We start from the raw sequence: 27,955 nt of genomic DNA, 5'->3' as shown, positions 1-27,955 counted from the left end.
GTGGTTTGGGGGGACTGCTTTATTCTTTTCAAATCATATTGTCAATACTACATTGAATTCCCATTGCAGGGAGTAAGAAGAGCAAGACTGCTTCAAATTGCTTTGAAGGTATTCCACTGGTCCAAAGGACTAAATATGACCAGAATTCAAAAAAACAAAAAAACAAAAAAACAAAAAACACAATGTCTATATCTTTCTTAACCAAAAGTATTAAATAGGAACTAGTGGCTCATTTCATGAATGAGAGACAGTGTTTTAATGATTTTAAAAATATGAAGTCTCCCCCCTCCCCCACCCTTACCTACCCCCACCCTAAACCCCCCTTTAACCAAAAGGAATGGTTTTGTAACCTTTCTTCTCCATCTAAAAAGTCCTTCCATATCACACTCCACTTGGCCACAGTGTTCAGGTGAGTGAGATGAAAAAGAATTGAAATGGAAAACAGATTTCAAGGCTAACAGAATCCACTGGCTTTTTGTTCTCTACTGTAACCTCTTGATCAAGTCAATAAATACATGGTAAGTTGAAATTTGGGTCATGGCACTACAAGATAGAGCCTGCCACAGCAATATTCTTTAACTTCATTTCAGAGCCTCAAAATAATGTTATTTGGTCTAGTCATTCAAGAAACATTGGCATCGTTGGCCTAATAGGAGCCCCTAATGGGAGCTGGTGGCCGGCTGAAGACGAGGCAGTTTTTTCCTATCCAGAGCAGTTGTGTTGAGCAGGTGAAGCGCTGCCAGCCGGCTTGCATCTGGATAGGCGTCCATGTCAGGAACGGTATGCCGCAAAGTCGCGTGCTGGGGCGTAGGGTTGGTAGTGCCTTCGGGTGGGCCCTGGCCTCCGGGGGGTCATGTTCATATAGTCACTCTGAAGGATCCTACTCCTCTTGGTCTTCATCTGCAGAAAAGAGAAACATCACTGTGAAGGGGGCGGGGGCACAGAAAGAGACGTCATGGGAGGAGCTCTAAGACTTGGGAGCAACTATTCAGAACATAGACTGTCAAATGAAGCTGAATACACCTGACTTCATTGAGCGCCTTGGACCTGGATAGTGACTAATCAAACCTAATTACTTTGGACTCTTCCAAATTAACTTGCGAAATCGGAATCAAACAACGTATTTTAGATAAATGTACCCATGTTACTCTTAATACAATCATTTGATCTGAATTCCAAAAGCATATCTAATTAACGTATCCTTTGTTGATATGTAAATACTCTTTAAGGCCCTTCCTCCTGTGAAAAGGTTGAGCTTCTCCACTGCAATCTTCTTACGTTAGTCATTTGGTTAACAAGCTGTTTTTCCTTAAGTAATCCAAGAGGACCTTAGATTCTGAAATGATCATAAAATTCATAGCAGTGGAGTCCAAATTAGTGGAGAGTTATGGTTCTAGACAACTACTTACATTCCTATTCTTTTATATGCACGTACATTTCTGTAAAGACAATAGTGTCCTTCATCTCTGTTCCTCAGACTCTGCTCCTTCTTCCCCTTTCTATCAGGGGTAAGGGAAGAAAGTAGGGGCAATCCTAAACCCAGAGCAAGAGCATACTTGCCATAAATCTCAGCAAAGTTTTGATTGGGCATTAGGAGCATCTTTTCTGAACCAGCGTGATGGTAAAATTTACATATTTGATAAAAGTCCCATAAGAATTCTAGAAATAGAAAGCTACCCAGATTTCTGAATGCAGAATTCTCTATTATGAAAAAACAAAATGTCTATTTCTTGGCACCTAGGCCTGGTGCATAAGTAGATATATTGCATGTGAATGGAATGAACACTTGAATAAATACGTAAGCAAGTGACTTCTGCCCTGGCCTATTTCCATGCACTCCTCCAGGAACCATTCATACCTTCGTTGTCAAATGGGCAGGAGCAAGTGTTGAAGGTTGGAAAAATACTGACTCCCACATTACCAAATACAGCTAACATGTTTTCAGTTCTCACCATTTGAATTCTCAGCCACATTCTACACTAATGATTATTCTCTCCTTTTTGAAACACTCTTCCATTTGCCTTCTGGAAGATGGTACCATCCTGGTTTTCATCCTACCTGTCTGGCTACTCCTTGCCTGCCTCCCTTGCAAGCTCATCCTTCTTTAAGTAGTCATTCAATGTGAGTTCCCCATAGACTTCTACTCACTCCTTCCTCTCTCTCTCTAGGCAATCTCATCCCCATTTGCAACTATTCACCCAAATTTATATCTCTGACCTAGACCTCAAAGGCACTTAAAACTCAACATGTCCAAAAGGAAACTCAAGAGCCTCCCCTAAAGTCTGGTCCTCTCTCATTGTTTCTGATCTCAGCGGGTGATATTACCATATATACGGTTGCCCAAACCAGACGACCTAAGCCTCATTCTTGACACAACCAGCTCCCTATCCCCTGTTCCAGGGGACATTTGACAATGTCTGAAGATATTTTGGGTTGTCACATCTAGGAAGAATGCTATGGCACCTAGTGGGTAGAGGCCAGAGATGCTGCTGAATACCCTCTGATGCACAGGGCAGCCCCCTACAACAAAGAATTATCCAGCCCAAAATGTCAGTAGTGCCAAGACTGATAAATCATGATCGAAGGAGTCTGATCATGAAAATGAATGGAGTGAAAGGGAAGTAATGGATACAAAATATGTGACCAAATTTAGAATGAATATTATTGGATTGCTTGTCCCTTCCTTTTTGCTCATACCCAGAGATGACTGATGATTTGAGCCTAGGAGCCTGGAAGGATGCTGCTCCATCCATAGATATAAGACAAGACAGTAGGAGAAGTAGATTTGTAAGAGAAGGTTACAAATTCAGCTTTGGTGATTTGGGATTTGAATGATGGATGAATGAGCCAGCTGAAACTAAGAAGACCATAACATTAAACAGACATAATTGGGAGATTCATTCAAGAGAAGTAGCCATGGAAACCAAGTGGGTGAGGGAAGTTGCTCTTCAAACATCTTGGCTCTACATCCTTTGTATAAATGAAAGACTAGAGTTCTCTTGGGCACAAGGTTATGACACGGCAGGAGTAAGGGCAAGGAAACGTCTGCCCCCAAATAAATGTGGAAGGCTGCTAATGATACCCTGGCAAGAATTTTAGCTCTTACTGCACCTCTGAGGACTTCCCTTGACAGACTCCCAATGGCAGCCTTTGCCTTCAGACACCCAAATAAAACTATAGCTGGCCCCAATAATGAAGATATCTTGAGTCTGAGGATCTCCAGGTTGCACAAAGACTATGAAAGATCTGCTCAATTGGCTCCCATGCTTACCCTCATGCTGTTATCATATAGTGGACTTAGTCCACTTAGCCATAAACATAAAAGTGGGATGGAAATGACAGGTGCATGGCTGGGAACACCATACAGAACCCGTAGTGTCCAGCTGCATCTAGCACATGTCTATATGTGTGGGGAGTATTTGCCTTATGTGTCTGTGTGACTGGGTCATCTATTCTGCCCCTTCACCAATCCACTGTGTCTGCTAAAGATGTGTGACTTCACAATCTATCTTCCCTTGCCCTTCCTCCACTCCCACTCTTACCTCCTTATTTCCTCAAAACAACAGCAAGACAAAAGACAGTTCGCTTAAAGACACAGTCTTCAAGAACACACTGAATTTAAAGGCAGATACTACCTATCCACATACTATCTACGTTCCCTACATTGTGATTGATAGTGGAGAAGACCATGTTTTTTAAAAGGCTCCTTTAAGAAAGAGAATAGGTTTTACCATTCAGCTGAGTGAATGGTGGATTGAGTGACAGTAACAGGTGCTGTTCTGCAGCAGCCTGGCAGAGGATAGCTCTTTATTTATTCAAATGTCAGCAACAGGTCAAGAACAGAGATAGAATGTGCAGCTGCTCCCAGAAACCCACTCAACCTACAACTGCCTACGGTAGCACATCACAAGCACTCAGGAAGTTCCGGGAAAACAGCAGCTACACCAAGGCACAATGTAGACCAGTCAAAAATAGGATCCCAGAATAGGACCCAGGAAATGGTGAACTCTGGGGATCCCTAATGCCCTGTCTAGCTTAGCAAGTTGGTGGTTGCTTAGATAGTAACAGCAGCAAGAAAGATGAGCCAAAGGTAAAAATGCTGTATTATTCTACAAAATATACATATATATTTATTTCACACCCTTTTGGTCAGAGAGTATAAAGATCTAGGTTGAGATGCAAATAAAGAGTTCTTATTGGACAACCTGACTACAAGAGACCACAGGATGTAAGATTATGCCAACAACTGGCTCTTCCTAATTCACGGGGAACCTATGAACTAGAATAAGACTAAAATAAGTTTTATCAAGACAAAGCAAGTAGTGCTACTAAAGAAAAGCCCATAGCATCTATGATGTTTCCAATTTGAAAGTAAACTGTTTAAATTCACTGAAAAGGAGAAGCAGGCTTTGTTCCTCTGGGCAGTCCCAGTCACTGAGCCTGGAATTAGTGCCTGATAATAGTAACTGATATTCTAATGCGTATTTACGATAAGTTTTAAATGATGAGCAGCACCCTTCTGGCCACTGAAAGTTAAAGTAATTCTCAAAACTACCTCCTGGGAAGCTGGTAAATTACATTGACCTAAGTCAGCATATTACAGGGGAGCACCTGTCTTGGAGATGTACCCAAAAAGCCGCTGCACCTATATTTTAGATTAAGACATTGAAATTCCTAAGGGATAAAAATAAGGACTAAGGTTCTACATTCTAAATCATTGGCAAGTACCACAGAGGTTCAAAAATGGGAAGGTACCTTGTATGAAAACACCAAGATCCAGAAAGATGAGGGACTCAACTGACATCAGAGGAAGAATTTAGGCAATTTTCTCTACATAAAAAGCTCTCAGGGTTGGGCAACTTAGAGAAGGCAAGACAGGTAAATATCAACTTGATATCTAGTATAAAGGATTTCCAGAAAAAAGTAGCCACTTTGTTCCCTACCCTGCAGAAGGTACAGATTAGGCAACAGGCAGCTTAGCAAATGTCCATCTGCCCTTAGAATCTCTCACAATGCATGTGGGGAATGGGAAGGATGGAGAGGCAAACTTTGGTAATAGGCCAACGAAGTTTAAAAGGATCTCGGGCTGCATCTATCATTGACATGACCATGAACCCGGGGATGCCCTCCTCACCTCCACCTACCACCACCACCCCAGCACTATAACAATGCTATAGCAAATAGGATGATTCCACTTGTCATGGTTTTCACTGACCCATGTGTAGATTAGTTAAATGTGTGGAATATGCCTTAAAGACCTTTATGGGGGTTATCAACTCAACAATCTGACAAGCACTCATTAAGCATTAAATATGCTTAATACCAGATGGATGGTGAATATCAAGAGAAATAGTCCTTTGTCCTTGAGGAGTAACATTTCTTATTGAAGACATGACTCATACATGCGTCTGACTTACAGAAAAAAATTCAAAGACAACATGGAATCAAAGCAGGAGATACTCTGTCCCACACCATGTACATGAGAATGGGAGGTTTCTGAGTAAGGGGAAAGACCCTTTGGTAAGGGAGTCCCAATTTAACAGTAGATACAGTCATCAAGATATGTTCAAAACTTCAATTTTGAAGAAGGTAAAGAAAAATATGCCAAGTTTGTTACTTGAACATTTGCACAAGTTGGTAAACTCTAATTCAGTGCTGAGAGCTCAGAAAAGTCTAACTCCCATTATAGTTTCATAATGACAGCAACCATACTTGGCCTCACAAAATTCAACTGCTTCAGAGGAGATAAAAATATGACTCAGATAAACAGACCTAGTTTCTTTGCTAGGTTTGAATGCAGAATGCATAATTTCAGTAGCCAAATTTCTCACAATTTTTGACCCTGAACCAGAATTGTTCATTGGTTTCATTGCCTAGATTCCCAAGTTGCTTAGATTCTTATACATATATGTATATTAAAGCTATTTTACGTGTCATAATGATATTGCAAAATGGGGAGAAGAAAAGTACCTGGCCCTAAGACTCCCAACCATCACCCGCAATGTACCCATTTAGCCTCTTATTCTGCCTGGCCACCTAATTAATGCCTTCTAAAAACTAGAATTCACATTAGGTTTTCATCTCCAATACAGTTGAAAGCTAAAAGAGAGCCTACTCAAACCTAGCAGGGAAAAAATAGTAACAATCACATGCTAATAGTAACATGATAATAGTAACAATCACATGCTAAACAGAAAATAAACCACACAGGCACAGTTCTTGAACATGTTCAGATTACACGTGTAGTGGAAAAGGTACACAAAAGCAGTGTTGCTTCTCTTACCCAGCAAGCACCAAGAGCCACTGTTGCTAGCAAGCTGTAGAAACCTAGGATTCCACCAACCACCACCAGTGCCCAAAATGGCTTGGAAGATTCAGGAGACAGCTGAGCTGGACAAAGATGTTTCTCTGAAAAATAGAATAGAGTGGGTTAAATGACATGGGAATGGCACTTGAGTACATTTCCTTCCTTCTGAACATTATGGAAGAACGGGAGATGAATCAAAATATGCAAAATATCACTAGCTTAGAATGTGCAGACTTCCTCTTAGGGAAGTCACTGATCATGACCTAGTTTTCAAGACTGCCATTGAAAACCATTACTTTAGAGTGGTGCACTGGTAGAGTTGCGTGTTACCTTTCACGTGGATAATGGTCCCATTGCTCTTCTCATTGTCTATGTAAGGAGGTGGGTACATGACTTCAATTTTGCAGAAGTAAATATCCGTTTGGTTAACAAACAAATTTCGGAGGTAGAATGTCACTGTTTCATTGCCCAATTTCCCATCACAGTCGAATCCTGTACTTGAGTAGAACTGAGGCTGATGGGAGTAATTTCCATTCACAACGCAGACTTCCACAGCACTATCTACTCCCTTATAAAGGGATGCCCGGAACTCCTTTGAGAAGAGGTTGTGAGTGTACTTGCAGCTAAGGTTGACCTCATTGTTGTACACCACAAGCCTGGGCAACTGCTTCACCAAAATCTTGTTTTCTGAAGGAGGAAAAATCATTTGCTTAGAACAAGGTCATGAGGACTTTTTTATCCCCCTGAAATCAAGATATATTAATGAACAAAATAAACAGATCTCCAGCAAAGGCTTTCTCTTGGCAGAAGAAGATGCAGGAACTCTTCGGAAGACAATACACTGAGAGTTTAAAAGTTTACATTTTTATATTATTTCCATCCTTCTTAGAATGGGACAATGGAGAATGCTTTCACTTGGAGGGCAGAAGGTGGCCTCCTTTTGGCATTGAGCACCACAGCTATGCGTTTGGAATTTTTGAATCTTGACTAAGATTCCAAAGATGTTAATCATGTTTAATTTTGTTATTAATTTTGTTATTAATTTTGTTAGAAATGGCTTGTAACACCTGACATAGATACACAAATAGATTTGTCTTTAAGTTGTGATGCAGGTTTTTGTGAAGGAATTAAAATGTTTTGAGCCATTTGACTTTATTGGGATGAAGAGTAAGAAGGATGAAGTAGGATAAAGAGTAAGAGAAAACATAACCCAAGGAGTTTAACTTACCTTCCATAGCATATTCTGAGAGAAGCCTTCTCAAGAACTTCACATATTTGTTCCCTTAAATCACAGAAGATAGAAGAGATATACAAGAGTTCCCCCTCTTTGCCATTTTTCTACCTTTATGCTATTCCAGTAAATGATCAAAGAATCTGGAGACCATCTAGTTCAATCTTTTCACTTTTAAAGCAAAGAACCTGAAGCTAGGTGTTATAACCTACATGTAGAAGAGACCATATCCATCCCATCTTACTTCCCACTATATCCCCATTGCCTGGAACACAACAATATATATATATAATGACTGTTTAAGGCCTAGAAATAATAGATGATTTGTCTAAATCACTAAAGAGATGATGAGCAAAGCTAAGACTAAAAAACCCAAGTAAACTACAATAACCTGAGAAATAGAACACTTAAGGATTAAGAATCAACTTTGCAAAGTTCTCTAAATTTTCCATTATTCTAAAACAATGAATTGCTTTGTGTCTCTGACTCAAACTTTAATAAGAACCAAACATTTTTGCCATTATTTTGGGGTATGCTAATAATTGTCTACCTATTTTCATTTTCTTTAAAAAAAAATGTTAGGGGTGCCTGGGTGGCTCAGTTGGTTAAGCGTCCGACTTTGGCTCAGGTCATGATCTCATGGTCCATGAGTTCAAGGCTGACATCAGGGTCTGTGCTGATAGCCCAGAACCTGAAGCCTGCTTTGGATTCCGTGTTTCCCTCTCTCTCTCTCTGCCCCTCTGCTGTTCATGCTCGTTCTCTCTCTCTCAAAAATAAACAAACATTAAAAAAATATTTTTTAAGGTTATTTGAAGCAACATCCCACACACCCATACTGAAGAGCCAAATAGAATAAAAATCTATTAAAATAAAACCTACAATTTAGCCTGGATTTGAATTCAAGTGCTCAGGTGTTTTGTTTTTGCTTTGGGAAGAAGGAAGATGCATAGAACTAAATCACTAAAAGCTTTTCATCATCTATATAGTTCTAAACACTAGTTGTACACCAAGAACTTAAAAAACAAAAACAAAAACCTATCCAGTTCCCATTTCCAGAAATTCTGATGAAATTTGTCTATGCTGGATGGGAGAAGGGATTTGTATCATCTATTTTCATTTTTTAAAACAACTTATTGGTATACAAGTCATGTACCATAAAGCCACTCTTTTTTTTTATAAAAAAAAGTATACAATTATACTTATAAAGTATATTATAATATACTTTATAATAAAGTATATAATGTATACAATTCAGTGGTTGTGTTTCATTTTGTTTTCTTTGTTTATAGTTGACACACAACGTTACATTAGTTTCAGTTGTGCAACATAGCGATTCAATGAGTTTATACTTTATGCTATGCTCACTACAAGTGTAGCCATTATCTTGTCACCATACAACCATATTATAATATCATTGACTGTATTCCCTGTGCTGTACCATTTATTCCCATGACTTACTCATTCCACAGTTGGAAGCCATATCTCCCAGTCCCTTTCACCCATTTTGCCCACCACCCCCACCTCCTTTCCCTTTGGCAGTGGTTTTTTTACTATACTCACAAATCATGAATGGATTGCCACAATCTGATTCCAGAATATTCTATTTTTCTTACCCCAAAAAAGAAATCCCATGCTCATTAGCAATGACTCTCCATTCTTCCTTCCCTCTAGCCCCTGGCAATCACTAAACTGTTTTCGATCTCCATGGATGTGCTTATTCTGAGCATTTCACATATATGGGATCATACAATATGTGGCCTTTTTTCTCTGGTTTCTTTCATTTAGCATAATGTTTTCAAGGTTCATCTATGTTGTAAAATGTATCAGAACTTTATTCCTTTTCATGGCCAAATAATATCCTGCTGTATGGATATACCAAATTTTTTTCTATTCATCATTTGCTTTCACTTCTTCATTATTATGAATAATGCTGCTGTGAATGTTTGTGTGCACATTTTTGTGTGGACATGTTTTCAGTTCTCTTGGGTGTATACCAGGAGGGGAATTGCTAGGTCATATGGTTTAACTCTGTTTAACTTTATGAGGAACTGACAAAATATTTTCCAAAGCAACTGCAGTATTTTACATATCTACCAGCAGTGTATGAGGGCTCTGATTTCTCCACATTCTTGCCAACATTTGTTATTGTTCATCTTTTTTATTGTAGCCATTCTAGTGGATATGAAACCGTATCTTATTGTGGTTTGATATGCATTTCTCAAATGACTATGACGTTGAGCATTTTTATGTGCTTATTAGCATTTGTATATCCTTTTTAGAGAAATGTTTATTCAGATTATTTGCCTACTTAACTGGGTTGCCTTTTTATTGTTGAATCATCAGAGTTCTTTACATATTTTTGATGCAAGTTCCTTATCAGATATGTGATTTGCAAACATTTTTCCCATTCTATGGATCATCTTTAGTATTGCCATAAAAACTCCCCCCTTTGATTCTAATATTTAGTTAGGGTTGAAAATCACTATCGTGTAACAGATTTCTTAAGCTGACAGCATATTAGAATCACCTGAAATTTTAAAAACCCTTGATTCCCAGGCCTGTTCAATCAGAATCTCTGTGTACAGGATCCAAACATCAATACTTTCAGTTTCTCAGGAGATTCTAATTTTCAGTGGTTACAGAACCTTACAGTTGAAAACTCATTTCTTATCCTCAACTCATAGGCCTTCACGGGCTTTTCCAACCTCATTTCCTCAAACCCAAGCCTCCATTAGCCAGACTATTTAAGTCAACATCTCAGCAACGTACTGTGTGACCATTGCTCTCTCCATACTTTGTTAACTAGTTTCATGGCCTAGAATATCTCCCTTTTCAGGTCTCAAAACGATTACCATCTGTATCATTTGGTCAGGTTCTACATTTTGAGCACCTCCTGTTTCATATGCTTCAAGCTTTTGACTTGTGTGTATTTCCTCTAGACTTCTAGTTTCCATGTCTTCTTTGAGCAAGGACAACCTTTTATGTTTCTTTGTATGGTACCACGTGAATAATAGGATCTCATTAAATAATCAATAAGTGAAAGATGGTAATCTGACTGTATCATTGTTATCAGCAGCTAGGTCTGATTACCATCTCACTAAATCCTTATTCAAAATGTGTGTCTCAACAACTGAGCTTCATTTATGAATCATTCAAACACTCCCTAAAAGCACTGAAAAGCACATGTAAGGAATCAAAAAGTTCAACCTGTTATGATAGGGAAATGCAACTTGTGTTTTGTTTTGTTTTATTTTGTTTGGTTTTAGACTTTGCTTACCTAGAAAGAATCATTGAGCCATTTCTGACTAGAAGAACCAAACCCAGCAAGAAATGCCAGCATCTCCCCTCCTTTTCAAGGAGTACAGGTTAGCTATTGGTATTTCCGCCTACTGAGCCCTCCAGGGGTTGTTTCTCTTACTAATTATTTGGATTCTGTTTTAAGAGACAGTCAAATTCCTCCTGCTCTGCCTTCAAGAGCTGCTATAAGGAAAAAGATGACAACAGGACTTCTTTGCCAAGGTAATAAAAGGGAGAATAAGCAGATAAACCAAGGAAATCTAGAGAGAAACCCTGGAAGGTTAGCCACTTTGGCTTCCTTCTCCCAGCACCCACAGTGAGGTAGAGAGAGGAAGGGAGACAGAAGAAGGAAGAGAAGCTCTAGCATTTATACTCCAGTAGTTTGCTTAATATTCTTGTGTAACTCAGAATATGACACCTTCCCAAGATGCACACAGAAGAGAAAATTTCATTTCCCAAAGATGAACAGGGAGCAGTTTCTATCCTTGGGCAGCTTACAGCCTGATGGGAAAGAAAGATACGTAAACAAACGGCTACTTTTAAAATACTGGCACAGTGATCTGCACAGTGTTTCTGGGTGTGACTGGAGAACCAGCTCAGGATTTCTGAAAGTGAGTGCTGACCTAAGTGTTGACATATGCATACACTTATTCAACAAGTTTATTAAGTAAAAGCCTAGCTAAGATGAGCCTTTGTGTCAGGGGTGGGGTGAAGTAGGAGACTGTGTGGTAGGACATGGGGCATGAAGTAGTGGACTGCAGGGAATATAAGACAAAGAGATAAAAAGAAGAGTCTAGGCAGAGGAGATAAGGAGGTGAGAAAGAGTATGACAGAGGTAGAGAATTATAGCTACCTCAATTTTGCTGGACCATGACTTGTAAAAGACAAGATTGGCAAACAAGCAGAGTTCATAGCTTGGGCTCTCTCTTGCAGGTGACGAGGACCTATTGAAGCATCGTAAGCAGAAAGGTGATTTCATTTTATTAAAAATATGGAGGGGCGCCTGGGTGGCTCAGTCGGTTAAGCAGCTGACTTCAGCTCAGGTCACGGTCTCGTGGTCCGTGAGTTCGAGCCCCGCGTGGGGCTCTGTGCTGACCGCTCAGAGCCTGGAGCCTGTTTCAGATTCTGTGTCTGCCTCTCTCTCTGACCCTCCCCCATTCATGCTCTGTCTCTCTCTGTCTCAAAAATAAATTAAAAACATATATACGGAAGGTAAATTTGAAGGGCACAAGTAAGAAAACATGGAGACCATTAGGATACAATCATAGTAGTCTAGGCAGGAGGTGATAAGGGCCTGAACTACAATTACAAAGAAGTGGATGAACTCAACAAATATTTACAGGTTAAAATTGGCAGAACTCAACCTTTTCTATGAGACGTTGACTTTGTATAACCATGTCCACACCCAGTCTAGGTGGCTGTGTCCACACCTTGATGCCCGGATGAGCCGGGCTTTGCCTGTCTCATAGTGGAGGGGTCATTTAGGGTTGGGCTTGCCCCACTCCCTTTTTCTGGTTTCTTTTCTAATAAAGATGGAACAGTTAAAAAAAAATTGGCAGAACTCAGCATTGGCTTAGATGTGGTGAGTGAGGGAGAAGGAGGAGTTAAAAATGATTGCCCTCAGGCCCACAGACCAACCAAGTAAGTAATACTGTTTTGCCTACATCTCTTCTTCACTCATTATGCTCAGAAACTGAGGTAAAGTTTATACATCTGGGCTATGAAAAGACGTTCTTCCAGCCTAAGAGATCACTGCAAAGAAAATGTGAGTTACCTCCAAGCTTCCTGGGAACACAGTTGACTGCCTGGAACTTTGTTCGGTGTTTTCTGTTTTCACAAAGGAGAAGTGGTAGTCTTCCTCTCCTGAAACTGATTTTCCTTTACAAAGCATAATATAGTGATAATATTTTCCTTCTGTTTATCGTGGAGCCTCCAAAGTCAAACCTCAGCATGTTTAAGACTGCTGGGATATCTCCTGAACATATTCTACCTCAGCACTACAAATTGAGAAATTTCTCAGGGAAAAGCAATCCAAGATCCCAGTGTCTTGGCTGGCTGTTACATATTCGGTATTCTCTCGGTTGATGGCACATCCAACAACTGCAAGAGGGAAGGAATAATCCTTTTGTGTGTGACTCCCTGTACTAATACTGTGTCAGGAAAAAGCTTGAAAAATATTGATTACGTGGCCATTTGATGAAAGAGACATCCAATGTATTTGTCAATGTTTACTTTTCTCTGTCTTCCATGTCAACACATAATTTTAAAATTAGGTGCTATGCTTCAAGTGGTTTGCCAAATATGTGTGAGCATGTGGCTATGGTTTCTAGCTTAGGGTTCAACCCAAGTTAAGAATTGGCTGATAGAACTTCTTGTTTTCAACATTTATATCCTGATAGCCCTTTGTTCCACCTTGGTTCATGTCAATCATTCAGAGAAGCCTAAGTGTGAAACCATCTCATAGGACTTCAAAATCTACATCTGCTTTAAAGAGACACTAAATGAAGGAAATTCACTTTTGGTGGTAGAAAAAGATAACCAATTCCTCTAAGTGATATTGAATATATGTGATCATTACAACTTACAGTAGACACCTTAATTCTGATTCCTCTTATTTTTTCTTAAAATGGAGCACTGTAAAAATGCACACCCCTTACTCTAGGGGAGTGGGGCAATAACATGGATAAGTCATAGCAACCAATAACGGAAACAACAAATGACATTGGACTTTGATACGTATTTTGGTTCTCTGAGTTTCAGGGAATCCACACAGTACTTCAAATAATTTAAACACACATTGTAAAATTTAAGAACATACCTAGACTCACAAAAAAACTAGAGAAATATCTAGATTCCCCATACTAACATTTATTTGATTCCTTTTTGCTCTTTAGTTCATGCTAGGAGTGAAAAGCATCCTTGTCAGGTTAATTTGGTCTTAGCAGACCAAGCCTTTCCCTGTGGATATTTGGTTTCCTTCTTGCGAGTGCTTAGGCAAGGTCCACCTAGGTCAAACCTACTACATTAAAAGTAAATACTGTAAATTCAACAATTGTATTTGCTTCTGGTTTCAAAAGATCCGCTTGACTGACATTTCTCTAACTGAATTGACAAGTTGTTTTGATGATGAATTTAGTGCTTTGCTTTCAAAGCCTTTCCTAGCAGCTAAATCAGCTAAAGGTGTGGGGACAGGAAGCTATAACCTCAAACCTCTCTCCCTCACAACTCCTCCTTAACAACAGGCAACATGAAGAATAAGATTGGAGAAGAAAATGTACTTATCTGTTCCTTATAAGCAAGGCAGTGAGAACTAAAAGATTTCCCATAGATAATCTGTGAATCTTGTGATACAGTTGACTTTTGGAAAATTTGAAGTTACATGTGCTTCCATGAGAACTGGTTACAAAAAAAACAAAACAAAAGCAAAAACAAAAACCTTTCCCTTTTTCTCTATTGTAAATGGGTCAATTACTACATTAATAGCTGTCAACTCTCTGCACAGGTGAACCGGATAACCATCTCTAAGGTGTGGTTCCAAGCACCAGAGAAGGAACCCTGACCCCGGAAGGACCCTTCTCACCAGCTCAGTTAATGCTTGGATTTCAAAAGCAGATGAATCCTAAAATGCCATGTAGGGAACATATTGACTTCAATTAGTAATTGTGGCCTACAGTCATAGGACTACAAAATGCTTTTTCCTATTTTATCTCATATGAACTCCATATAAACCTCTGAAGTAAACATATAGGACAGCCATTTTTATGCCCATTTTATAGATAGGGAAACTGAGGTTAAAGAGGCCAAATAAGTTGCCCAAGTTTTAGGACAAGTGACCTTAAGGATGTGGCTCATGCTTCATGACTTGTAACGTATTGTTCTTTTCCCTCTGGGTTGCGTTGTGTAAAACTTTCAACACAATTTCGGTGAGTGATCCTAGATCATCTGAAAGCAGGACTGGATAGTTGGATGGTACTAGAAGTGAGAATTAGGGAGGAAAACACAATTGAGTAGGGGAATAAATGGAGTGAGATCAAGATAAAACCAAATTAAATTCAATTTTCTCCACCATTTTGCTGGAGTACCATCATGCAAAAAGTGCTCAGCTGGAAGGAATGTTGGAAATAATCCAAGCCAACCCTTTATTTTATAGAAGAGATAACTGAAAATGAAAAAAGTAAGTGACTTTTTAAACAAGGTCACACAAATAGTGGAACAGCTAAGATTATTTATTTATGTTTCTAGAAATAATGCTTTAAATCATGAATGAATAGAAAACCAACTTTGTGCATTCAGCAGATTCACGTGATTTCTGGTGATTCATGGTCATATTTAGAAAAAGTGTGTTTGGTTTTTTGGGGTTTTTTTAAGGTTTATTCTTTTTTCAGAGACAGAAAGAGACAAAGCATGAGTGGAGAAGGGACAAAAAGAAAGGGAAACACAGAATCCAAAGCAGGCTCCAGGCTTACCTGTCAACACAGAGCCCTACTGGAAGCTCAAACTCACAGACTGTGAGATCATGACCTGAGCTGAAGCCAGGCACTTAACCGACGGAGCCACCCAGGCACCCCTAGAAAAAGTGTGTTTTCAAACTTTCTTTACCTGTAATGCACTTGCACAAAACACTTTGAACATGAACATTAGTTGAAACATAGTCACTTTTCAGTTCAAACCTTACTGGGCAAATTCTTCAGTACACCTGTGAATTACATATATGTATCATGTTTAATTTATGATATGCCATCTTTCCTTTTCCTTATAGCACCACAGAGAAACAGAATAGCACCTAGGGCTAGTGAACTAGAGAGTAGAGTAGACAGCACTCAAGACTGGTATTTGCATTGAGACGTTAAGGAAGCAGTAAGTAGAAATATAATACATCTTTAATTGGCAATGTGATTTTCTTTCAGAACCTCTCAAGAACTTTATTGGGTTCCATCTCTGCACATCACAATCAGAGGGTTTTTTTTTTTTTTCAGCTTAAAAATCAGATCGTAAGATCCTAATCACGTCGTTTCCTTTTTTAAAATTCTGACTGAACAGAATTTAACGTGTCAGGCAGGAACCCAAGAAAATGAAAGCTTTCTATTTTCAACTATCTTGCTCTGTGGTGTTTGCGAACGCAGTATGAAGGTGACGCTGATTTCCTTGGGGTACGGCACCTCCCTCCTGACCACAGAGCCGGTGAAGTTACTGTAACTTTCCTCTGAGTATATTTCCTCTTCAGGCCTAGGATACTCTTTAACACGTGGCCATCTGACCACTTGCTCCATTTTTGGCTCCATTAAGGGCAGGCTTGCTCACAGGCCAATCCAGTGTTTGCTCAGGGAACTGTAAGACAAACTGTGCTTTCTGGGAGGAAAGTGGCTCTTTCCTCTGTCTGTGACTCTGATAACTCTAGCTGGTGGCTTTGCCTCATACAAATGTGAGAAAGAGGACTACAAAACACTTATCAGAATTTTGCCATCTTCTTTGAGCTAAAAACAAAGTTAGGAATGACCTAGCATACCTTGAATGGCTCCAGACTCTCTGAAATTCATGTTAAAATGAAAAAAAAAAAAATACACATTACATTTTCAAAATCACGTTGTGGTTGTTCCATCTAGTTTTCTAATGACTGTTGTCTTGAAAATTTCCCCATTTTCACAAGGAATAAAGATTTAAGGAAAGCTCCTCCAAAAAAAGAGCTTTGAAAAAGCATGTTGTATTTTCAAAGCCAGCCATATGTATGTATGTGTATATGGAGAGAGAGAGAGAGAGAGAGAGAGAGAGAGAGAGAGAGCGCCTCATTCAGGATCCCTGCGGAAAACAAATGGCACGATCAAAATTGGGCAATAGGAGGAAGGCTTATTTATAAAAGGACTGTTGTCAAAAGTGTGGAACCACAAGGCAAATGCTAGAAACTGGCTCACGGCAGCAATTATGACCACCCTTAGGTCTAAAAGGGCATGGGCAGGGTAAGCCTACCAGAACCAGAAGGAAAGAGAATCATGAAGAGGAGGCCACCATGACAGAGGCAATGACTTTTTTCAGAGAAACCGGCCACGGGACCAGCCCTGCCCAAGACTGTGTGTGTACAACCATCAGTTCTGTCAAGCATATTTACTCGTATCAAAAGGATGATTTGTATACAAAATCCAGATTCCTTAGTTCAAACAAGTACAATGATTATAGGTAGCAATAAAAATAGAAATAGAAACCTAATTAATAAATTTACTCAACAAGCTGCTGTTAACCAGCACCAATCTAAGCTCCATGTTTCACCCTCATCTTTTTATACACAGGCTGGACACTTCTAGCATAGAGGACATTTGTTCTTGTCCTTTTGAAAAACTATTGTGCTCCATGCAATTGTCGGAAAGTAACTCAGAGGTCAAGTAGTTCAGTAGCAAAAAGTCCCATCTGAGCACCTAGTCATTAATTCTGAAGAGAGAAAAATTATCAAAACGATCAATGAGTACTTTCTGAAAAGAAATTTCAATGTGTCAGAAAATTGTTCTTTGGTATTCTGACTTCTGCCATGACAAAGTCATGCATTTATTCAGCAAATAAGTAATAGAACAAAATGTCCTAGGTTCCTGGGAGACGTAAAAGACTCAGCCTCTTTCTTCTAGGTGAAATCCTAAGGCAAATGCACAATTAGCTATACTCCAAAGCGCGTGTGGTGCAGGAGCCCTGTCATGGACAGTCGCATGAAAAAGGCCTTATTTCCAGATGAGATGATTCTGGAGGCTTCTGTGCAGACAGACTGACCTTTAGCCGGGCCATGAAGTCTGGGGCAAATTTAGACCGACTAAGATCAAGGGAGTGACTTTTAGCATAAAGGTTCATTGGTGACCAGCAGAACATTCCTTTTACATAAAGGGGAAATAGGTAAAGATGGCTGATAGCAATCATAGAGAGGTTTCAATGCCAAGAAAAGGCATCTGGATTTTACTAGAAAGGCAACGGGAGGTATTGAAGACAGCTGAGTTGAGAACGGTGTGCTAAGTGCTGCCGTGCGGGGTACACTAGCTGGAGGAGGGTGGAGGGGAGGCAGAGACCAATCAGGAGGCTGTTGCAGTAGCTCTGATGTGAGCTCATGGGGCCAGAGCTGCGGAGGGGGCTGGATGGAAAGGATGGACGTGGAGTTGGCGCTTGGTTGTGCTCACTGATGGTGAACAAGAATCAGAAAGGACACAGAGTTTGTGGGGAGGGGGAGGGTGGCAGTGGAGGCATTGTTAACAAAATTTGGTAAGTGGAGAGCGGAAATTTGTTTGGAAAAAAAAACCATAGGGTTCAGTTTTAGATACACTGGGTTTGAGAGGTGGGTAAGGCATCCTGAAAGAAAGGTCCAGGAATTAGATGTGCCGGACCAGAGCTCAAGAAAGTCAGAGATAAACACATACATCAGGATGTCCTCTGTATGAAGATAACAGTTAATGTTAAGGCTGCCGAAAGCCATTGCCTGCACTGTCGTAGCCATCCCTATCATCCATCCCCATCATCCATCCCCATTCGGACGCTGCCCAGGAGTGCAGAGTGTGAGCGCTCCAGGACTGAAGCTTCCTAAGCACAAAGTGACATAAATGAGTGTGATGTGACCCAGCCCTACAATTCAGAAGTCCTCAATTGTCCTCTCAGCTCCAAATGCTAGAAGGAAAATCTAAGAGGCCAACCAGGAAGAGCACCTTAACTTATACAAAAGCTGCAAGACCACTCCCAAATATCCAGTTTTATTACCCTAGTAGTAATTACCTACTACTACTACAGTAGTTACCTGTAGTCCAAATGGTAGGTAACCAGTACTTCACAGCTTTCTACATAAACAGTATGATGATAATTCAATCTTACATCTCCAAAGAGCCTCCTCGAGGCCACCTTGGCACATACACAATCTTCTAGGCAAATGTCATGACCTGGAAGTTTGAAAATAATTACTATGTTGAACCTTAACATTACACAGGAAGGTGGAAGAGAGGGAGCAAAGACCAAGTCCTGCCATAATTTCTAAGCGTCTTAGTACTTAATGTCCTGGCTTGCAGTCTCTCCAAGCAATTTCAGAGATGTCTGCTCTGCAATTCTTTGTATTTTCTCTCTCAGATCATAAGAGCATCCACAAAGGGGCGGGTGGCTGAGTTGCCTCATGAGGGCAGATAAAAACCAGCATTTCTTATTCCATGTAAGAAGCATTTTTAAACCAGAAATAGACCTGAGATGTCTTCAAATCCAACCTCCTCACATATCAGACAAGGAAATGAGGGCCTAGAAAAGTTTTGTCACAATTCAACAGACTAAAACTCCTAATCACATCCCCTTTCCTTGAGAAATCAGTGACTTTAGCTTTTAAGTTTGGGGAAAATAAGGGGGGAGGGGGGTTGTAGAATAACAGACATGTCCTCCACAAAGCCAAGGGCAAGCGGCTACATCCTTGTTCTGAAAAACACATGGAGATTCTGAGATTAACTTCCCTGACTGGAAATTGGAGCCCTGCCCATGATGTTGGGCAAGGTTGTTCTGAACCTTGTGACCCTCTTATCTCAGGCATGAGCTGAGGCCAAGTCTAGCCATATTGTTCATTTTTGAAGGCTCAAGCAAATTTAAAATACAAATGGGCTAAGCCTTCAAAGTCAAGGTATGTATTATCCAGTAGCTCTTGTTGATACAGGTTTAACACCAAGGTCTGTTCTGAAAGAATTATACACACACACACACACACACACACACACACACACACATTAAATAAAAGTTTTTAATGTCAGGTATGCCAGCATGGAATCATTCATCTACCCTAGCTCCATACTAACATACATATCTCTGCCCCTATAAATCTCTTCTTTTCTTCCTCATTCCTCTTAGACATTTATCCTCCTTTCTCTAATACTCCCATCCTCGGTGCCCCAAATCTCCCTCCTCATCTCCTGGAGAAAACTGCTTCCATTCTCCTTTATTTTTCTCCCTCTTCCTCTTTTATTTCTCAGTGGTCTTCTTTCCCCTCCGCCCCTTCAACACTGCACATTCACTTATTCACTCCCTCCCTCAAGAACAGCATTTGGCTTCTTCCACATGTCAAACGTAATGAAGTCATTCAGTTTGCAAACATTTATTACATACCTACCATATATGAAAAAATGGTAGACATTATAGGTGATATAAGCTCCCAATTGTCTCTAATCTAGCAATTTCCTCTTTCCACTATCTCTATTTTGTTCCCCTCCACTTTTTCTTGACCTTTTGAAGTGTTACCTTGCTTCCCCACCATTCTAAGCTCCAAAATTCCAACTCGCCTCCTTTGAGCCAAAACCAATACCTCCCCAAGTCACTATTCACTTCTCCCCTTATACAATTAATGCTATTAAGCACTATCTCTTTTTGAAATTCTTTCCTCCTTTGGCTTTAGTGGTGTTCTATCGAGCCTTATTCTTTTCTTATTTCTCCAAACACATTCTATGTCTCCTTCACTGGCTCGTCATCTTTGTTAGCCAACTCCTAACCAGAGCTGTTTTCCAGGTAAGATTCAACTCTGCTTTTCTATAGTTATACTCTCTCCTTTCTAGTGGCCATCCATTCTCATGACATCAGCTTTACTCCAAAGATGAGGATTCCTAGATGTTTTCTTCTTACCCAACTCCCATAGCTTCAGGTTTGTACTGGACACTTTTCTGCCATCTCAGGCCCTTACTTCAAACTCAGTGTGTCTAAACTGAACACTATTTGGCTCCCAAACTCAGCTGCACAGCAACACCTTCATCTCAGGTAGTGATACCACCATTCCCCTGTTAAACCAAAAACCTTGGCATCACTCTTAATCCCTCCCTCTCTTTCAGGCACTAAATCCTGGAGTTTCTACTTTTCAATCATTTCTCAGAATAGTTGTTTCTTTCTGTTCCTACCTTTGCTACCCAAATTCTAATCTACCCCTTCTCCTGGCAAAGTGCAGAGTGTTACAACATGATCTCCTTACCATTAATCTCTAGGCATTCTAGACCATCCTGCTTCCAAAAACTTTCCAGCTGCTTCACAAGGCCTTGAAAATGAAGTCTGAACTTGGGTTATCTGTATTCAATCCTTGGTTTGACCTGATTCTACCCTAACTTTCCAAGCCTCCACACATTCAGACTGGCCCTTTGTTCCAAGAACACGGAACAGTATGCCTTGTTTAATTTCTTTATTTGTATTGCTTCTCCCTCCTGAAGTAACATGGAATTGGTAAGAATATGAAGCCTGGAGGGGCGCCTGGGTGGTGCAGTCGGTTAAGCGTCCGACTTCAGCCGGGTCACGATCTCGCGGTCCGTGAGTTCGAGCCCCGCGTCAGGCTCTGGGCTGATGGCTCGGAGCCTGGAGCCTGTTTCCAATTCTGTGTCTCCCTCTCTCTCTGCCCCTCCCCCATTCATGCTCTGTCTCTCTCTGTCCCAAAAATAAACGTTGAAAAAAAAATTAAAAAAAAAAAAAAAGAATATGAAGCCTGGAGCAAGAGTGTCTGGATTTACTCACGTATTAGCTGTGTGAGCACAGGCAAATCACTCTATTTGCTCCATGCTTCAGTGTCCCCATCTTATAGATAAGATAATCATAGTAACTGTTTCAAAGGATTTCAAGGAAGAATAAGTGATTTAATATAGGGAAAACCGGGTAGAGCAGTGTCTGGCACATTATAAGTGCTGAATAAGTATTAGCTAGCAATTTTATTAATAACATCATCCATTCAAATCCTATTTTTTAACATCCACTTCAATTCCCACCTCTCCATAAATGCTTATATTCTGCATTAATCTTACTAGCATATTTATGTTATGCTTCTTCATTTTAGTAGTAACTCATTCATTTCCTTCTTCAGGTATTTGTTGAACACCTATAATGCTTCCAGCACTGTGCTGAAATAAGTTATAACTTCAGTGTGTTGTTAAGTTATCAGGATGAATAAGACATGATTCTTCCTGCAAAGAGCTCACAGTCTAGGGGAAAAAAACAGATAAAAAGATGTATAAATGCATAATAACAGTTTTGGGAAACCTGAGAAGGAAAGAAGTCCCTCACTTTGCCATTTAGGGTCTCAGAGAAGGCTTCTTCAGGTGAGAGGTGTAAGGGACACTTCAGATTACAAGAATAATATATGCAAAGTCATTAAGGCACCAAACAGCATGAGGAAGTTGCCCCGAGTTAGTTATCTGTTTCCAGCTGCCATATCCTGTCATGTATAGTCTTCTCAACTGGATCATAAAGTCAGAGAGAACTTGGTTAATTACACAAGCAGCTTTTGTGTGCTAAGTAAGTCTTTATAATGCTTTTCCTCTTTTTATATTCCTTCAGACCCCAACAGAGATTGAAAAAATAACAGAGGTTTACTAAATAGTTGTTAGAGTTACGTTCCCATTGGGACTCTTCTTACAAGTCCATAACACAGGCTGGATGCCCAAAGAGAACTTCCTCAAAGGAGGTGAATCTTGCACTATATTCTAAAGTGAAAGATGAGTAGGAGTTGGGTGGATGGAAAGAGAGAAAGAGTTCCAGGAGGGATGCAGCATCAGAAAGGGCACAAACACAGAGTTCAGGTAGGTGCGACTATGAAGAAAGCTGCAATATTAGGTTTGAGGATTCTATATTAGGGAATGAAAGAAAATAGACTGGATAAGTGAGATGGATCCGGTCTAAGATCATCCAAAAATGCCAGGACATGTTGCAAAGTCACCTTTCTATGAGCATCGTCTAGGAACCATCAACACAACTTGCTTTTCTATAGCTGGAGAGATGTCTAAGTTCTTGCCCATCTCTAAGTATCTGTGGTTGAATCCACCACTTGCATGGAGAATTCTGTTTGTAACTGTTTGGCATAAAATAAATTACTGTGAACAGAAAATTATTCTCAATGATACTAAATTGAAAGAAAAAAATTCTAGAAAGATTTCACAATTCTCATTTGTACTTCATTGAAACTCAAACTGGATTTTTATATCAGTCACAGAGCCTAGAATAGCACATAGAAGATATTAATAAATACCTATAGAATGAGTACATGAATGAAGACCTGTCTTGCTAAACCACAAGAAAAAGCAGGCACTTTACAGAACAGAAACCTAGTAACAGCCTGGTTTTAGTCCTCCCAGGAGCTCCAACGTGAAAGGAAACAGTCTTCTTATACGTGCCCATTCTCTCCCAGTTTCTATGGGACAGAGTCTGTGGATCAGAAACAGAACCCTCCTGGACCCGATGTTCCTAAAGCTGGTCTTAAATTATGTACCCTCTTTTTTAGTAGTGTTCAATATCAAAGAAAGTCATCACATCACATGAAAGCTGCAGATCTAGCGACAGTGATATTCTGCCACTTCAGCATCTGACAAGTGTTCTTAATTAAACAATGAAGACTACAACCTCTACCATCTCAGCAAGTAAAAACAACAAAAAAGAAAAAAGAAAAGAAAAGAAAAGACCCACCCACCTCAGTTCCTAACAAGGGAATCTATGTCACTGTTAAAATGCAAGATATGTCAATAATTCAGATTCTTGTGTGAATGAGTGGGTGAATAGGAGTTCCTGCTATAATCAATACATTACATGGTGAATCATGAGCCACAAAGTTGACTTAGATACTGCAGAAAAGGGGTCCTGATTAGATCAGAGGTCAGAGTGAATTATGAGTGGGTGACATTTATGACACCATCAGGAACCATTAACCCAGTTACCTTGACAGCTGAAGTCCCACAGATAATGAAGATGATGACAAATGAACAAGATGACGGTAATGGCGATGCACAGATAAAGTTGCAGCTCATAGTTAAGAAATTCTCCACCACAGTGCATCCAGCAATGAAAATATAAACACACGTAACATGTATGGTGACACACAGACTAAATCAAGATGCCTCTGATGTGAGTATTGAAACACTAGGCCAAAGAAGTCTAAACTCTCTTTTTCACATCCTCTAACAAGTGACCAAGGAGCCCTTGACTCCATCCAGTGTTCCTCTCTTCTAATGTTCAGAATCATCAAAATGAGAGTGGCAAGCAAGAAGTTTGACCCCTACTTTGCAATCACTTCTCCCTGGGGCCTGGGTTGCCTTCTTTCCGGCTTCACGGACCAATTCTTACGCAACGATTCTCAGACTGAAAGCTCTGGGTACCTTTTTTTTTTTTATGACAACACCATGTTAAGACCAAAAGAGTCAAGAAATGACCATAAAAGAGACATAGATTCCTTAACACGTCTTCAAAAACCAGAGACCCCTTCAGTTAGTCACAAAACCACCCAGATGTCATTTTTTCCAAGAGTTCAGCTAAACCATCTACTAAGGAGAAAAGTACCAGCCTCTATGAAGTTACATAAGTAACAAATTTCTTGAAGAAAAAGGCAAGCAAAACTTTAACCAAGATGAAAGGGAAAAATGAAAGATTTTATCCTTTTAAGTGACCTGCTGTAAAATAACTGCTTCGAAAGATTGCCCGCCCTCCAATTTGTAGATGAGAAAATTTGCAATCGTGTATCCTTATCAATGCCCGTACTAGTTAATAAAGAGCTATTGTTTTAGAGATGATAAACCACAATGGAATTGTCTTCTAGGATATTGGTGGCATAAAAATTTTCATTTTGTAAACGTCAGCACACTGCATACAGGAACTACTTGGAGGAAAATAACCACATGTTGTAAAAGCTGAATGGTAATCGTGTGGCATTTCTCCACTCAGGAAAATAAAATGAAGACATTAAAAGGGAAGACAGTCTAAGTCTAAAGAAGAGACAGCAAGATCCCCACCTCCCATCCATAAAAAGGGTTTTAATGTGAGAGCTTCAGAGTTACAATCACAGATTGATTTCTCTTTCTAATCAGTCTGTGAAAATGACTCATTCTATTCCTTGGTATTGATATATTGATATTGGTTTTATGGTCCTTGCTATAAAAGTCCTGTCTGGATGGTTGTCTTTAAAAAAATAAAAAGTAATAATCCTATCATATGTGTGGGAGTAGAGTAAAATAAATTCTTAAGCAATGTCTGTACATTTGAAATGTCCATCAAATTTACTTGAGATGACAAAACACCCAGTAGATTCTTTAACAGTCAGAAAAACGGGCTACAGTATAGTGGATGTCATGAGATACAGCAATCTGCCGATTATATAGCATTTTCAATGCTCATCTCTCTATCTTATCTTTCCTAAGCCCAGCCTCACAGCAACACTTTCCTGTGAGAGGTCAATTACTTCTTGTTGTGGACAACGACCTCAGAGGGGTCATTTGCTGAACTAAAAATGAAGTCTTTAATTACCTTGCTTCACTGATGATTTTTTTAAAAAAAAAATCATCTTCCTCCTGCCTTCTATGCCTCTCTCATAAAAAGAAGTGCCAAGGGAAATGCAAAAGCATTGGAGAAATCCTCTGTGTTCAAACTGGACATTTGGACAGTTTATTTGTGGAGGTTTGGGGAAAAATGAAAAGAAATCCTCACATACAAAAATAAGTGGTGTTTTCCTGATTTTTATCTTCATGCTGGATGATTAGCCTTAGTGAAAAATAACCAATACTGGCTGAAAAATCTATGATCAATGCCATCTACGATATGCACATTCCTTCTACCATCAATCACAACTTGATTCCCTTTCAAGGACTGCAATTCTAAGTTGGACTCTATTTGAAAGTCCAACAAAATCCTCTCAATTTGTAGATCTCAACTGCACAGTTGCCCAAATCTGGTAGGAAACATGTAACTTTCTTAAAGGATTTGTCTAAATTAAGGTTTCCTCATGCTTCCTAAATTATATTTTTTTTAAATTAGCTGTAAAGATCTTTCTACAGTGTCATTAAAATCATGAAGAATCAGGTTAGGTTTAACCTTCATAGAATAAACATTTTAAGCTATGCTGTGAGCCAGTGAGTTCAAATTTTTTAAATAGTGGAAAAGAACAGTTCTTCACACACACACACACACACACACACACACACACACACACACACACACATGCTTCAACACAGACATACCAGTAATCTCTCTCAATCCTAGGGAGGACAGTTACAGTGTGACAAGAGAATTATTTTATCTATAATTTCTTTATGGAAGGCAAATACAGAGAAGCAAAAAGTATATGGCAGGTTTTGCATCATTGATTAGAATGGATCATGCATCTTTTTATGTTGTATTTTTTCTCATAAGTTTTCTTACTGGAAGAAGCATTTAAAAGCATTTCTACCCCTACTTCATTAGACAGCCACTCAGTATCAAATCTTAAAAGTTATTACGGGGGTGAGTTGGCATTTGAAATGCAGATATATCTCCAAGTAGAAAACAGAGGTCCCACATGTGTATATCCTTAATGACAGTTTTAGCTACTCCTCTATCAATAAATGTTCTAAAGGAAAAATATAAAGCTTTGCATCTTACAGAAAATACCTTCAAAAGAGATTCAGTGAGTTGATGACAGATGGTTGTCCACAAAGCACATCAGGAGAGTATTTTGTGTACAAATACTTGAATAGTTTCGGTGAGAATGAGGCTTGTCTTTCCTTTCTGTCTATCCTTGACTGTGTAACAAATTGAGAAATTTTAAATATCTTTAAAAATAAATTTTAAAGATCCCTTAAAAATAGTTTAAAGACCTTTTTCTAAAAGAAATTTTTTAAATTCTTTTAAAATATATTTGGTAGTTTTAAATGCTTGGCACCAGATACTGGGGCATAACCTGGGGCATCACCAGCTTATGTCTTTCGTTGTATCGGCACGTTTTATAAATACACACAGTTTGTAAATGTGCTCACTGGCACAAAAGGCAATGGAATAGATGGGTGTATATGTAACTATTTCACTTGTGCAGGTTGGGAAATTATACCCTTTGGAGTTCATGCACATGATGTTAAGAACAACATCAAATAATGCAGTCTCCACACCACCAAAATAAATGAGAAAGAACATTGAAGATACTGGCTAGTCAACATACCTTAAAGGAAAAATAATTATCCTATTTAGATGTGCTCACTAATCAGTACAAATCCTGAGCCAAGCGGGACATTTTTCAAATTCTGAGGACGATTCGAATACCCGTCCCCAGCCCACCAAAGCAACAAGCTCTTTCTGTTTGGAATTGTGATTTTCAAAGATAATTTAACCCTGGATATATCTGGAGCTATGAAATCGTAAACCACATCACATCAGTCAGAATAGTATAATCGTCAAGAGCTGAAGAGTCAGATTAAGGTGGTTCAGATCCTGAACCAACAACTCATATCTGTATATACTCGGACAAATTAACATCCCTACCCCATGATCTCTTCATCTGAAAAGGAGTTCCATTATAATAGCACTAAGTGTATCATCTTCATCATCATCATTGGGAATTTAAAGGATTTTAATCTAAGGTAACAGATTTCAGCCAATTGTAAAAGAAACTAATTCTCCATTAGCATTTGGATTTTGGATTGTGCCACCTTCTGCAATGACGCCAGAATTCATTCTGACACACTGAATTCAATTTGAGTAGACATAGGAACTACGACTAACATTCATCTTGCAAGCCAAGCACTGACTGTGCTAAGAATTTCACACAGATTTTTTTCATTTTATCCCCACAGTGCCCTTGAGATGAGGTTGTTAGTATCCCCATTTTATAGACATGAAAACTGAGACTCATAAAGTTTACATACTAGCCTAAGCTCAGCTAGTAAGAAATGGATCTGTGATATGAACCCTAGCAGTCTAAATCCAGAGCTTTCAGAACCAACCCTCTTATAGTAATTGCCTTAATTTTTTTTCAAAGCATAATTTTTAGAGCTCCCTGAAACATTGTCAACTACTAGCTAAATAAATCTTACTTAATTCTGAAGAATGTTTCTTAAAATTTTATACTGTAGACTGAGAATCAATGAGTTCCTAAATAACAGGTTGCCATATTAGAGCAAAACTACATTTCAAATAGTTGAAAAACTACATTTCATAAGTTGTCTGAAATTTAAGATGAGCCAAGCCAATCGAAAACTTCAAAAGAAAAACTGAGAGGAGGAAAGAAATCAAAATTCTTTACCTGTTACTTGAATTGAGGGGAAGAAGTTGAGAGCCAGAAGCAGCCTGAGGATCATTGTGCTAACGGTGGGCCAGGGCTCCAGCCCCTCCTCCCCGAGGAGCCCAAAGTGTGAGGGCAGCTGAAGATGCACCTGCCACAGTCT

At 39.4% G+C, this 27,955-nt stretch overlaps 1 protein-coding gene across 1 annotated transcript; it reads right to left on the bottom strand.

The window, feature by feature from the left end:
* On the bottom strand, positions 1 to 27,935 carry CD28 (CD28 molecule). The gene is given in 4 exon segments (NM_001009844.1): positions 1 to 900; positions 6,284 to 6,408; positions 6,638 to 6,994; positions 27,814 to 27,935. Coding segments are annotated over 4 exon segments (666 nt in total). The 5' UTR covers positions 27,869 to 27,935; the 3' UTR covers positions 1 to 771.
* Positions 27,936 to 27,955: the final 20 nt, after the last annotated feature.

The sequence above is a fragment of the Felis catus genome, chromosome C1 (assembly GCF_018350175.1).
Source record: "Felis catus isolate Fca126 chromosome C1, F.catus_Fca126_mat1.0, whole genome shotgun sequence".
Lineage (NCBI taxonomy): Eukaryota > Metazoa > Chordata > Mammalia > Carnivora > Felidae > Felis > Felis catus.
This window is presented reverse-complemented; position numbering and strand designations above follow the sequence as displayed.